Source organism: Aegilops tauschii, chromosome 2 (genome assembly GCF_002575655.3).
Source record: "Aegilops tauschii subsp. strangulata cultivar AL8/78 chromosome 2, Aet v6.0, whole genome shotgun sequence".
Taxonomy (NCBI): Eukaryota; Viridiplantae; Streptophyta; class Magnoliopsida; order Poales; family Poaceae; genus Aegilops; species Aegilops tauschii.
This window is the reverse complement of record NC_053036.3, coordinates 395770727-395783164: the sequence shown is the minus strand read 5'-3', so window position 1 is coordinate 395783164 and position 12438 is coordinate 395770727. Positions and strand designations below refer to the sequence as shown.

General features: G+C 48.6%; 1 protein-coding gene across 2 annotated transcripts; it reads right to left on the bottom strand.

Annotated features, from left to right (window-relative positions):
* Positions 1–5581: 5581 nt before the first annotated feature.
* Positions 5582–10910, bottom strand: LOC109768623 (uncharacterized). 2 transcript variants are annotated; one of them, XM_073508639.1, is made up of 9 exons: positions 10532–10909; positions 9161–9724; positions 8971–9077; positions 7535–8876; positions 7210–7434; positions 6882–7115; positions 6527–6780; positions 6141–6436; positions 5582–5792 (listed from the first exon to the last, which is right to left on the bottom strand). In XM_073508639.1, the coding sequence occupies exons 1-9, from the start codon at positions 10703–10705 to the stop codon at positions 5785–5787; spliced, it is 3204 nt and encodes a 1067-aa protein (XP_073364740.1). In that variant the 5' UTR covers positions 10706–10909; the 3' UTR covers positions 5582–5784. The 2 variants fall into 2 exon arrangements, with proteins under 2 accessions (XP_073364740.1, XP_020182962.1); XM_020327373.4 differs by having other exon boundaries at positions 5677–6436; positions 10532–10910.
* Positions 10911–12438: the final 1528 nt, after the last annotated feature.

Here is a 12438-nt window from a genome sequence, read left to right as displayed (position 1 = left end):
ACACGCACGGGGCGTTTCATTCGAAGAATTGCACCAACTTTCTCTGGGTTTGCATCGATCCCACGTTCGGAAACGAGGAAACCGAGTAACTTGCCACCTGGAACTCCAAACGTACACTTCGACGGATTGAGCTTGATATCATATCTCCTCAGATTGGCAAAGGTTTCAGCAAGGTCAGTCAGCAGGTCGGAACCTTTACGTGACTTAACCACGATGTCATCCATGTACGCTTCCACATTCCGACTGATTTGAGTGAGCAGACACTTCTGTATCATGCGCATGAATGTGGCACCAATATTCTTGAGACCAAAGGGCATGGTGACTTAGCAAAAGCACCCAAATGGGGTGATAAAAGCTGTTTTTATTTCATCGGGTCCATACAGCCGGATCTGATGGTACCCGGAATATGCATCCAGGAAAGACAACCGCTCACATCCCGCAGTCGAGTCGACTATCTGATCGATGCGAGGAAGAGGGAAGTGATCATTCGGGCAGGCCCGGTTGATATGCTTGAAGTCGATACACATACTGAGTGAATCATCTTTCTTAGGAACCATGACGACATTGGCGAGCCACTCGGAGTGGTAAATCTCTCGGATAAACTCAGCTGCCAGAAGTCAAGCCACTTCCTCGCCAATTGCCTTTCTCTTCTGTACGGCGGACCGTCGGAGATGCTCTTTGACTGGTTTTACCTTTGGGTCGACTCGCAAACGGTGCTCAGCCAGTCCCCTGGGCACACCTGGCATGTCAGAAGGTTTCCATGCGAAGATGTCCCAGTTCTCACGGAGGAACTGGATGAGCGCTTCTTCCTATTTGCTGCCGAGTGTTGTTGAGATATGAGTCGGAGCAGCATTGGGATCAGTCGGGTGAATATGAACTGCCTTTGTTTCACCAGATGACTTAAATGTAGAATCTGAAGCAGGCTTCTTAGCTCTCAACAAATCACCCGGATCTGCAGTCTTCTTGTATTCTTCCATTTCAACTACTGCCATTTGCTCATCGGCGATCTTTGAGCCCTTCTGGAGGCACTCTTCTGCTCGCTGCCGATTACCAGTGACCGTGATCACGCCCCTAGGCCCAGGCATCTTCAGCTTGAGGTACACATAACATGGTCGAGCCATGAAACGAGCATATGCAGTCCTGCCCAGAATAGCATGATAGGCACTATGAAAATCCACAACTTCAAATGTCAACTTTTCCTTACGGTAATTGTTCGAATCACCGAAAACCACGTCAAGAGTGATCTGGCCGAGTGAATCAGCTTTCTTCCCAGGGATGACTCCGTGGAATTGCATGTTGCTTTCGCTGAGCTTGGACATCGGAATGCCCATCCCTCGGAGAGTCTCAGCATATAGAATGTTCAGGCCGCTGCCTCCATCCATCAAGACCTTAGTCAGTCGGGTGCCCCCAACGACTGGGTCGACCACCAATGCTTGCCTCCCGGGGGTGGCAACACGCGGGGGATTGTCAGACTGGTCGAATGTGATGGGAGTCTTGGACCACTTCAAATATGTCGGCGTTGCGGGAGCAACCATGTTTACTTCTCTGTTGATGACCTTCAATCGACTTTTGCTTTCAACGTCAGCAAAAATCACCAAAGTGGAATTGACGTTGGGGAAACCCTCATCATCTTCTTCCTTGTCCTCGTCCTTATCAGACTCTTTCTCCTTCTCACCAGGCTGTTTCTCTCGGAACTGCTGGATTAGGAGCCGACATTGCCGAGTGGTATGTTTGGGGTAAATCAGATTACCCTCTTCGTCCTTCTTGGTGTGAACATGGCATGGCAAATCCAACACATCATTTCCTGCTTGATCTTTTACCTTCTTGGGGATCCAGGGTCCTTTGGGCTTCCCCTTGAATTTTCCTTGAGCTATAACTAAAGCTTCACTATGACCTGCTGGCTCGGCTTTGCGTTTCTGCTTCCGACCTGCTCCGGCGTCTTGGGCGACTGGTTTGCCCTTTCCACTGCGGAGTCGATCCTCTTCTTCTCCATTAGCATACCGAGTGGCTATTTCCATCATCCAAGTCAGAGTCATGTCTCCTGTCCGACCGAATTTCAGGTTAAGCTCTCGATACCGGACGCCCTCCTTGAAGGCGCAAACTGCTTGGTGTTGAGATACATTTTCCACTGTATGATGCAAAGTGGTCCACCTCTTGATGTAATCTCTCAAAGTCTCATTCGGTTTTTGCACACAATGTTGCAATTCTGCTAACCCTGCCGGTCATTTGCAAGTACCCTCAAAAGTTTTGAGAAACACTCGGGCTAACTCTTCCCAGCTGAATATACTGCCTGGGGCCAACTGACTTAGCCAAGCTCTGGCCGAACCTTCTAACATTAGAGGAATATGCTTCATAGCTACCTCATCATTTCCACCACCGATCTGTACAGCCACTCGGTAATCCTCCAGCCAAGTGTCAGGCTTGGACTCACCGGTGAACTTACTAACCCCAGTCGCCAAATTGAAGTTGGGAGGGATCTCAGCAGCTCTGATGGCTCTGCTAAAACACTCGGGACCTGAAACATGTACTCTGCTTCCACTCGGACGATCTCTGTCTTGCCCTTCTCTGTGTGCTCGGTTCCTGTCGACCAGACCATGCACCAAAATTGACCTAGCATCAAAACCCGGCTCTCTTAGGTCGACTGGCAACCTCCGCTCATCGTTGTACGGGCGCCTGTCATCATAATGCCGGGGCACATATGATCCGCCCCTCGGAGGGTTCGAAGGCACTCGACGGCGGTCATCACGTCGAGTCGATGATCATATTGCTCATGGTTCCGACCCAAGTACTGCTCTTGGTGATGCCCACATCCCTCACGCCTCAGAGGCGATCTTGGGCTGTGAGCCAACTGGACTGTATCAGCCACCACAGATCTGCTATGGATTCTGTTCCGTGACTGAGACACTGTCGTGTTCTGCTCTCCTGCCGCCCGGAGCAGAGCTCGAATCTGCATCAAACCTCTTCCAGCCTCCGATTGGGACGGCTGAATAGACTCTGCTATACGGGCTGCTGCTGTAAGATTCTGAATCGGAGTGCGGTATACCTGAGGTTGGGGCGGGAACAGTCTGCCGTCGACTGGACTCATGGATCCGCTGCCGAGCACGCTCGTCGAGTGCATGCTGAAGGTTCTCCAGTCGGGTGCGCTCAGCCAAAGTGGCCAGGCGCGCCTCCTCCAAGACCCGAGCCTCAGAGGTCTCTCCAACGATAGGCGTGTGGAGTGCCTCCATGTTACAGCGGTGAAGTTCCTCCTTCTGCCGCGAAGAAAGGGTTTCGGGGTGGTACTCTTCGTGAACGCGCGACGGATCGCCGCCGCCATCGCCGCCGTCGTTGCGACGCATGCCAGGGGGACTGCGCGGTGAGTTGACCATCAGGACTTCTGCCGCAGGGTTGCTGCTGTCGCATTCGGATAGGGTCTCGACGGAGCCAGTCGACAGATCGAACAGGCCGTAGAGAGTTTCGTCGGGCTCGATTGCCGCGACTTAGGGGGTGGCCGACTGGCGTGCCACCGCGTGCTTCACCCACCGCTGAAGCCGCGACCCACTGGATCGCTTGCGACGGCGAACAGCGGGGAGCGAAGACACTGCGGGAGCCGACCGATACTGGGTCGACGGCTGCCACAGAAGGACACCGCGAACGCACGCGCGAAAGTGCGTCGCCCCGCGGACGGGGAGCGCCTCGACGTCGAGAGGGGCCTCCTGGAGCCAGGCGGAGTCGTCGGCGACGAAGACGAGTGTGCCGAGACGGATCTCGCGGGCCTCAGCCAAACCGCCGCCGGAAACCATGATGATGGGGATCGAAAAAACTGCAACCTCACCGGAAAGTCACTAAGATACCTGCCCCACGGTGGGCCCCAACTGTCGTGGTTCTAAGACTGACAGTAGAATGGGGGGTAGGTATGAGGAGGCAAGATCCTAGCTACGGTGAAGTTGTGCACGCAAGATTTACGAGTTCAGGCCCTTCTCAGAGGAAGTAACAGCCCTACGTCCCGGTGCCCTGAGGCCGGTCGATTGGATTATGCGTGAAGTTACAAGGGGTGCGAACCCTTGTCCCAGAGGAGGGGGTGGCTTATATAGAGTGCGCTAGGACTCCAGCCCTCCTCCGTTACATAGGGTTCAATGTACATAAAGAGGGAACATTACTGGTAACGCCAGCATTAAAGTCATATAAATGATCATTAAGACTACGGAGTGAAGCCCGACCGTTGTCATTCAGAGTGACCTTAGATCTTCTGTTCTCCGAGTGGTTTCTGGTATGGTTGAATGAATATATCCTGGTCGAATGGAATTGGGCTATCCGGGTGAACCCTCAGTCGAGTGGGTTGTGTCCTGTGGTGATTTCAGTCGGTAAAATCTGTTGTCCTTTGAATGTCCTTGTCTGTAGGGCAGTGTCCTTGGGTAGGGTGCTTAGATCAGGTCTATTGCCCTACCCTAGGTACATGCCATCGTCAGCCTCCGAAACCCTTGTGACAAGTTGGATCGGGCTCTTTTCTACGCGTCCTCGCACATCATCATTGGCAATGGGGCCCGTGCACCTTTTTGGGAGTTGCCTTGGATCAATGGGGAGATGCTCATTGACTTGGCACCACTCATCTTTGATATCTCCTCTAGGGAAAATTGGAAGGTGAGCAAGGACATGCACGACGATGCTTGGATCACAAAGATTAAGTTGCCCACGGACTGGACAATGGTCCACATACGGCAATTTGTGACCCTTTGGGCTCGCACTCGAGCTATTCACCTTGTGGACGAAATCGAAGATGACATCATTTGGAAGCATACGACAAGTAGACACTACTCTGCAACTTCGGCATATACAGCTCAATTCCTTGGCATCACACGATCACCCATGAGCTATGTGGTTTGGAAGGTTTGGGCTCCTCCCAAAGTCATTTTTTTTGCTTGGCTTGCGATTCCAAACCGAATTTGGATGGCGGATAGGCTTCAGAAGCGTCATTGGCCAAATTGCGGTCTCTGCCCTCTTTGTAAGCAGACCGATGAAACGGTGGACCTCTTCAAGTGTCGGTTCACTAAGAGACTCTGGGGCATGATTAAGGATCGGGTTAGCCTGGACGGCATGGACACTTCTCGTTGGAATGTTGAGCGTTCCATCAAGGATTGGTGGATTAATATGTCGAAGAAGAACGTGGCAAACCAGAAGGCGATGGCACTATTTGGCGTGAGCCAAATGCTAGGGTGTTCCAACATCATCCTTTGCAACATCAAGAATGAGGCCGCTATGGTCACCGCCGACGCGAAACACTTGGGAACCATCATGCCGCGAGAGTAGAAGTTGTGTATTTTATCTTAGCTTTTGTGTTGTAAAATCAACTCTAAACTTCTTCTTAATTAATGGATAAGGCAAATTTCAAAGGAAAAAAAAAAGAGAGGACGTCGCCGCTCTTTGCAGCTTCCCCTAAGCTATGCAGCTCAGTGCTGGGAGCGCCCCCTGAAGGCTGGGCAAAGATGGAGGATGTCGACGCGTCCTTTTAACTGTCATTGTACATCTTGAGGGCAGGTCTCAACACCAGCCGCACCTGCAATGCTGAGCCAACAGCCCGGTTGCCACAGCAAATATACAAGCCTTTGAGCCTTTAACAGATCATCAATCCATGTGATGTGATTATGTATAACTACATCTCCTTTTCAGAATCACTGATTCAAGAGTTTAACACCCAACTACTCAAACAAACGAAGTATATATTTACAGCATAGACAAACTAATAACCACATTATTACATCGATTGCACCCTACATCATTGGCGTAACCCAGGTGCCATTGAGCATCTCAGGGCCCTGACTGACTAAATTCTGGAGCTCATATTTGCCCTACACCAAGAATTCTTAAGATCCTGAACTACTAATTAATTTCTGTACAATGACTTATTCCCTCCAGCGGGACAAGAATTTACAACCGTCCTAACGTGTGTATTCACAGAACCAACCAAAGTAAGCTATGTATTCACATTCAGGCGAGCGCTTTGTACCACGGGCCGTGGACCTTCTCCGAGACCGTGGCCACCCTGATGAGCACTTCAGCCGCCTTCACCACCCGGCCAGCGAGCTTCCCCGCGCCGACGCGGCGCAGGGCCGCATCCGCCAGCTTCTGGCCCTTGGCGCCGCTGCCGCTGAGGACGACGCCACGGAAGGTGCAGTGGACCGCCCGGGAGACCTTCTTGAAGACGACGTCGTCCGCTTGGAGGCTCTTGAGGAGCACCCGGGTTATTATCTGCCTCCTGGCCTGAATCTTGGCGTCCGACAAAGAGCCGGCCGAGCCTGACGCGCTCATCATCGCCTCTACAATCTCTTCGGTGCCTGCTTCGGGGGAGTTATCCAGCAGCTTCACCAGAGCGCCGAAGAGTTCTGAGATGACAGTCTCCAGCTCCAGAGGAGTGATCTTAGAATTCTCACTCATCAGGACTTGACGCAGGACGAGCATGCTGCACAAACAGTAACTTCAGTTAGCACACATTCAAGTTTTCATCCTGCAGACTAGACTAGAATAACCTTAGTATAAGATAGTAGTTTACCTCGTAGCCATCACAATCACTTCTTGAAATTGGCCCTGCACGGCCCTCAATCTCAGAAAGTTGAGGTGGAAGCTCTCAGGAGTTGACTGCAATTGCAAGCCCTCCATACCACTAATAAGCTGCAACAAGCTAACCCTGACAAGCTTGTCAACCTTTTCTCCCTTGCACTCAGGTAAACCTGAACTACCTGCTGAAGGTACAGCAGCTGTTGGAGCTCCATGGCCAGCTCGGAGCACTGTAACAAGGGGCTGAGCCTGCCACCAAGGATTAAACTAGTGTCAGGAATCAGATAACAAATAGAATGCTGCTATGCTACTGATGCTATTAAGACTCTGCATAGTTATTAGAAACTTACATGATTTGCTGCTGGCAGAACTGAAAGAGAGCCCAGATGTTCCCTCCATTCTGCGTCCACGATGCTCTTTGATGCTGAAATCCACTGCAGAGTTACAGGGAGAGAAGCTGACGCATTAGCAGGAGGTCCATAGCGAGCGCCGAAAGCCTTCTGCAGGTACTCCACTCCAGCCGAGCCTTTTATCGTTGGTTGCATCAGCTGAATATATGCCTTGCTCACTTCTACTTGCAGTTGCTGTTTATAACAGAAAAATGTTAGAATTCCACTGCATAAAAACAATTGCAGTTAATTATAGGACAAGTTTAAATTATTAACACGCTCAACACACCTTTATTTCTTCCAGAGTGAAACGCAGACCCTTAATGACAGCAATGACGAACGAGCTGACTCCATTATCATTATCTTCAGAACTTGCAGCCAACTCGCTCAATAATTTGTCATGACTTGCCTTCATCTCATCATCCTTTGCAGCAGCAGACAGCTTTCTGACCATATCCAGAGAGTACTGCAAAATCTGCCCCAGATATTGGGCCTGGGAGCCTGACTTGAGTACCTTCATTTGTACAGGAACAAAATTATGTCAATGTTTCATGAATAAGAAAAAAGAAGCAATTCGATGACAAATTTCTATACGCATAACACTGGGATCTTACCTGAGACAAAATTTCGAGGTCAATGTTCTCATAGATTTCCTCCTTCCATCCCTTGGGAGCCAAGTCGTGCAACGAATCCCTCACTTCCTTTACCAGGTTGATCAGTTGGCTGTAGTCAGGTTTGTCTCCTCTCATTGAGTCAGTAACCACATCCCAGAAAGCTTTCTCCATTGTTTCCTTCACTTTGTCTTGGAAATCCTTCTCGATGGTGCGGGCATCATTAGAATTGCCAGCAATCGCACCACCGTCCTCATGAAGCATCTCATTGACCATCTGCTCATTCTCTGTAGGCAGATTCACTGGTGATGTGCTGCTTGATGCTGTTTCGGAACTAACATTAACCTCAGAAGGCGGGAGCTTTCCAGATGAATTAATGCTCAGAGGAGTAGATACGTTTGCAACAGGTGTCGCCAATGGACTTCCATTCTCCTTTGCTTCAAAGAACTTTGACCTTGCATCTGAGAGAGCAGAGTCCATCCGCTCAATCCCTGCATCACCACTCAGATGCTGAACCTTCTCCCTTAGGAGTTTGTGGTCGTCAGAAACCTGCTTCTGAATGGCCTTCATATCATGGGTGAGGTTGTGTGACCGCCCGTCGGCAGTTAACTTGCATGTTTGCATCATTGACAGCTCAAGCTTGCATGCAGCCCTAACAAGATCGCCCTCCAATGATCTTGCATCTTTTACTTTCCACACCACAAATCTGTAAAGGTAGGTGCACCAAGCTTTGTCAAAATTAACCAGACGAGTCTTGAATTTACTTTGACCGGCAACATCATCAGACTTCTGGTAACTAGATGATTCAGCAGCATCAAGAGATGGCTGCCTTGAGGCTCTTACCGGTCCCTCGAGTATTGTCTTAACCAACAGCTCAAACTCCGTGACAAAGTTTGCTGCTGACTCCATGAGTAGTTTCTCTTGCTCACCATCTCCACTTAAAACAGCACTAGGATGAGCCAGGATCATGTAAGCACAGAGTACCACCCTCAGTGAATATCTAGACAACCTGCTTGTTTCAGAAGTTCTTGCTGGCCTTTTTGCTGCAACCCTTGTTCTTCCGTCTCTACTCGGAGGTGCCTTCCTCTTTGGAGTCGCAAGGCGTTTCAGTAGATGGTCAATATTTTCTGCAGATGATGAACTTGCTGACTGACAAAGAGTCAAACGCCTCTCGAACTGGTCAAGTAATGCCTTAGTAGCCTCAAGAGCTGTGGGAGATCCAATCAACATAGCTAATTCCTCAAATGGCATTGACTTCACAGATTTTTCATTAATTCCCAAAGCATCATAAGGTTGAGATAAGGCAAGTGTTGTCTTCCTGGACTTCACGAAACTTCTCCAGCATCTACAGTATACGAGAAGAAAACTTCAATTAACTCGAACGTGCAAATACAACCAAATAGTTAGTATTCAAGTAATTTATCGTATGGTAGTAATACCTTGCAAGCTTTCTTGAAAGAAAATCTGCATGCTTGATGTAGTCGGCATGAGCAGAACTGCATGGACCTCCTCGCCGCTTCAAATATTCAGCTCTCTTCCTCTTGGCCTATTCCAATAAGATAACAAATCCGATAAGAAGCAGAACAGGAGAACTAAAACTGCAATCAAAATATGTATGACAACACATACCCTCTGAAGTTTGGTTTCAAGTTCTTTCAATTTAATCCTCTCTGCTTCTCTCTGGCTGCTTACAGTCATGGCTGCTCGTTGAATATGCATGAGCCGAGCATGAGCCTTCCTCTTCTCAGCTTCTAACAACGCCAGCCGTTTCTTCTCAGCAGCAGCACGCTTTTCGAGGATAGCAGATCGCACCCGCTCTGTATACTTGCTCTCAGATGTCACCTTCTGCATGAGGGACCTCTCTGTTCTCTCCTTCAGTGCGGCCCGCCTCTGCATATCTGCATGCAGAAGGCGCATACGGTTTTCCTGTGCCTGCCGAACACGAGTCTCGACTCTAGTCTCAAGTTCTTCCTTCTCCTTCTCAATCCGCATTTCCACATCATTCTTCGCTGCTTGTCGGAGTTCATCCAACTTGGCTAACCGGTTCTGTGCCTTTGCCAAGAAGCTTAGCCTTTTCTGCTCAGCTGCCTGAAGCTTGGCTTCAAGGCACTGTCCGTAATCTTCCTCTTGAGAAGACCACGATGTGCTCCGTGGCTTCTTCCTTGCTTTGCAGGATAACCAATCGTAGAATTGCTGCGGAGGGACAATTGAACATGAGTTAATTTGATCAAGCATGTATCGCTAATTCATTTTCAAACCTTCTTGCAACCAAAAGAACATTAGTTGTTTCTATAGCCCCTACCAGGATTACATCAACCAACAGAACTACAGAAGTTTCAACTAAAATTTCAGCAGTACAAGTGCAAGGTATGTTACTTCCAAGCCAAACCAAGTGGTCTATGATGAAAGCAAACTATCCTACCAAACTACCATAATTTTCCTGCCACCGAAACAACCTGAAATCAATGGCTAACTTAAGCAGTTAAAGCCTACAATAATTTCACCTTTATTATTTGATTAAAAAAACTTTCCTTTTTACAGGCAATAGTTAATACAGTAGTACTCTAATTGTCCTTGTTTAGGCTTTCACCGAACTGCAGATAAAATTGAGACCTTTTTCAATAGGGGGAAAACGCTTCAATCCAAACACCCGAAAACCCCAAACTAGAAAAGAAAAAGAAACGCGGCTCAACCAAAGGAATTCTTTCACATACCCGCAACTTTCACAATTACAGTATTTCACATACTTGTACTTAGACGTCTAAAGTTACTGTAAATTCTTCCAGGAACAATACCACTTCTGTAGAATAAAAATAATAATACTACTTCAACAGCAGGAAACGCAACTATCGTTCACCAGTAAGGATAGAAAGAAAGCAGTCCTCAACACTTCGAGTTCACATTTCACGCCTCCGACTTCGCAATCCACCGTGAGGAGGAAGAAGGGGAAAAGCGAAAGATAAATGTAGGAAACTAAAGGTACCAGACAGGGACACCTACCTGCCTACGGTGGTCGGCCTCCTTGAGCTTGGCGTCGATTTCCTCGGCGCTGGCCGGCCCGCCGCCGCCGCTGGTCCTGCCGTCGAGCAGCCTTCTCCTGATCCGAGGCGGCACCCTCGTCGCCGCCCCCTCCTCCACCGGTATTTCCATTGCCACCGGCTCCCTCACCCCCATCACCGCACCGATCAGACTCCCCTCCGTCTCCCTCGCCGATCGAACTCGCCGGCGAATCCCACAAGCAATCTGTTCTGCCTTCTCCCTTGCTTGCGCCACTGCTTTACTCCACTTGTTTCTCGAGTTTAGTTTCTTCCGCGCCGTCCTGGGTGCGCCACGCGTGGCGCTATATAGGTGTAGTACCAGGTACTCCCCGGGGGAAGCGGTTTCCGCATCGCAGAGCGGATCGGACGTTCAGGCCGGAGCCGAGACGGATAGGGAGATTTCGGTTATTTTCACTGCGTTTTTTTTTTCTGAACATGGAAAGATTTTATTCATCTAGCAACATTTTACAGAGAGGAGTGTGAAGGGACTCACACTGAACAATGGGAGAACATCTCTCCCTGAACATTGACCTGAACCTGAAGACACACACCTAACAGGTAGAGACCTAAACTGAATTTCGAGAGCTAATTGGGGCTGATGATGAACTTTTACATTGAAGCACCTGTTAACATGAGCTATTTTGGTTGGATGGAAAACCGTGGACTGTTGAATAGCTGCAAGGAGTTGTCTGATGACCCAATGACCTGCAGTGTTGAAGACGGATGTAGTTGTCACCTCCGAAGCCAATATCACGGAATCTGTGAAAAAAGTTGGTTCCTGTATGCGAAGCTTTTCATCCAACATGGTCGCTAGAAGCAGGCCAAAAATTTCTGCTTGAAGAGAAGATACTGCTGGTGGAGATAGGGCTGAAACATGCAACAGTTTGAAGTGTTGATTGGTATCAGTTTTGATGATGATTCCTCTGCCCGCTGGTGCTGAATCAATGTCCCTTTCAATCTTCCAAGTCGCGTCACAGAAAATGGCAGTACCTGCAACAGAAGATGGGTCTTGTTGTGTCGCCAGTTGATGTATTGCGGAGCAGGTAGAGCGATGATCTTCAAAGGACTCCATATTCTCAATTTTAGCACCTTGCATTAGCAAATGGAAATATCTGGGAGGGTTTGCAGAATTTCCTGCTAAAAAGAGCATCGTTTCTTGCTTTTTATAAGCACCACAAAAAAGTATATAAACTGGTGAGGCTCATATGGGGATGTTGAGATCAAAGTAAGGCCTGAATCATTTGGGCAACAGAGCGATTATTTGCAGCAATAGCCTCAGTTTTGAGGAACCAAGGAGACCGCGAACCAATCAACTTTTGAGAAAGAACAAAGAAAAAACATGTGCATTTCTTCCTCTAAGCTGCCACATCTAGAACACTCTTCATCAGTATGTTTGGAAAATTTACTTGCTCTCTTACTAGTGGGTAGCGCTCGACGAAGAAGTCTCCAACCCAAAGCTTGAACCCTTGGCACTATGCGTTTTTCTTGCCATACCTGATTAAGAAGATTAACAATCTGTGGAGGCACAACTTTTGGTCTCTGGTTTGCAGGCATCACAAGATTAGTATAACAGTGTTTGTAGGCACTTTTCGAAGAGCGTTCACTTGTAGGTGTTAGTTTCCAAACAAGAACTTCCTACCCCGGAGAATTAACAATAGGGGTTTGCAAAATAGCATGAGCCGTTTATGGCGTGAACAAAGAATTGACCAGTTCAACATTCCATGTTTTCTGGTTGGAGATCCAAAGGTCCTTAAGAACAGTTGGGTAAGCAAAAGGACGTTGTTGGATAATCAAATTATCATAAATATTTTTCCATTGAGAGAAAGGCGAACTCCAAATGGAGTTGTTGCCATCGACTATTTGGTAAAA

Coding starts and splice junctions, on each gene's coding strand:
- LOC109768623 (XM_020327373.4), bottom strand. CDS start 10,705: ATGGGGGTGAGGGAGCCGGTGGCAATGGAAATACCGGTGGAGGAGGGG. Junction 9,725..10,531: donor AGGCCGACCACCGTAGGCAG/GTAGGTGTCCCT, acceptor GTCCCTCCGCAG/CAATTCTACGATTGGTTATC. Junction 7,435..7,534: donor ACCTCGAAATTTTGTCTCAG/GTAAGATCCCAG, acceptor GTACAAATGAAG/GTACTCAAGTCAGGCTCCCA.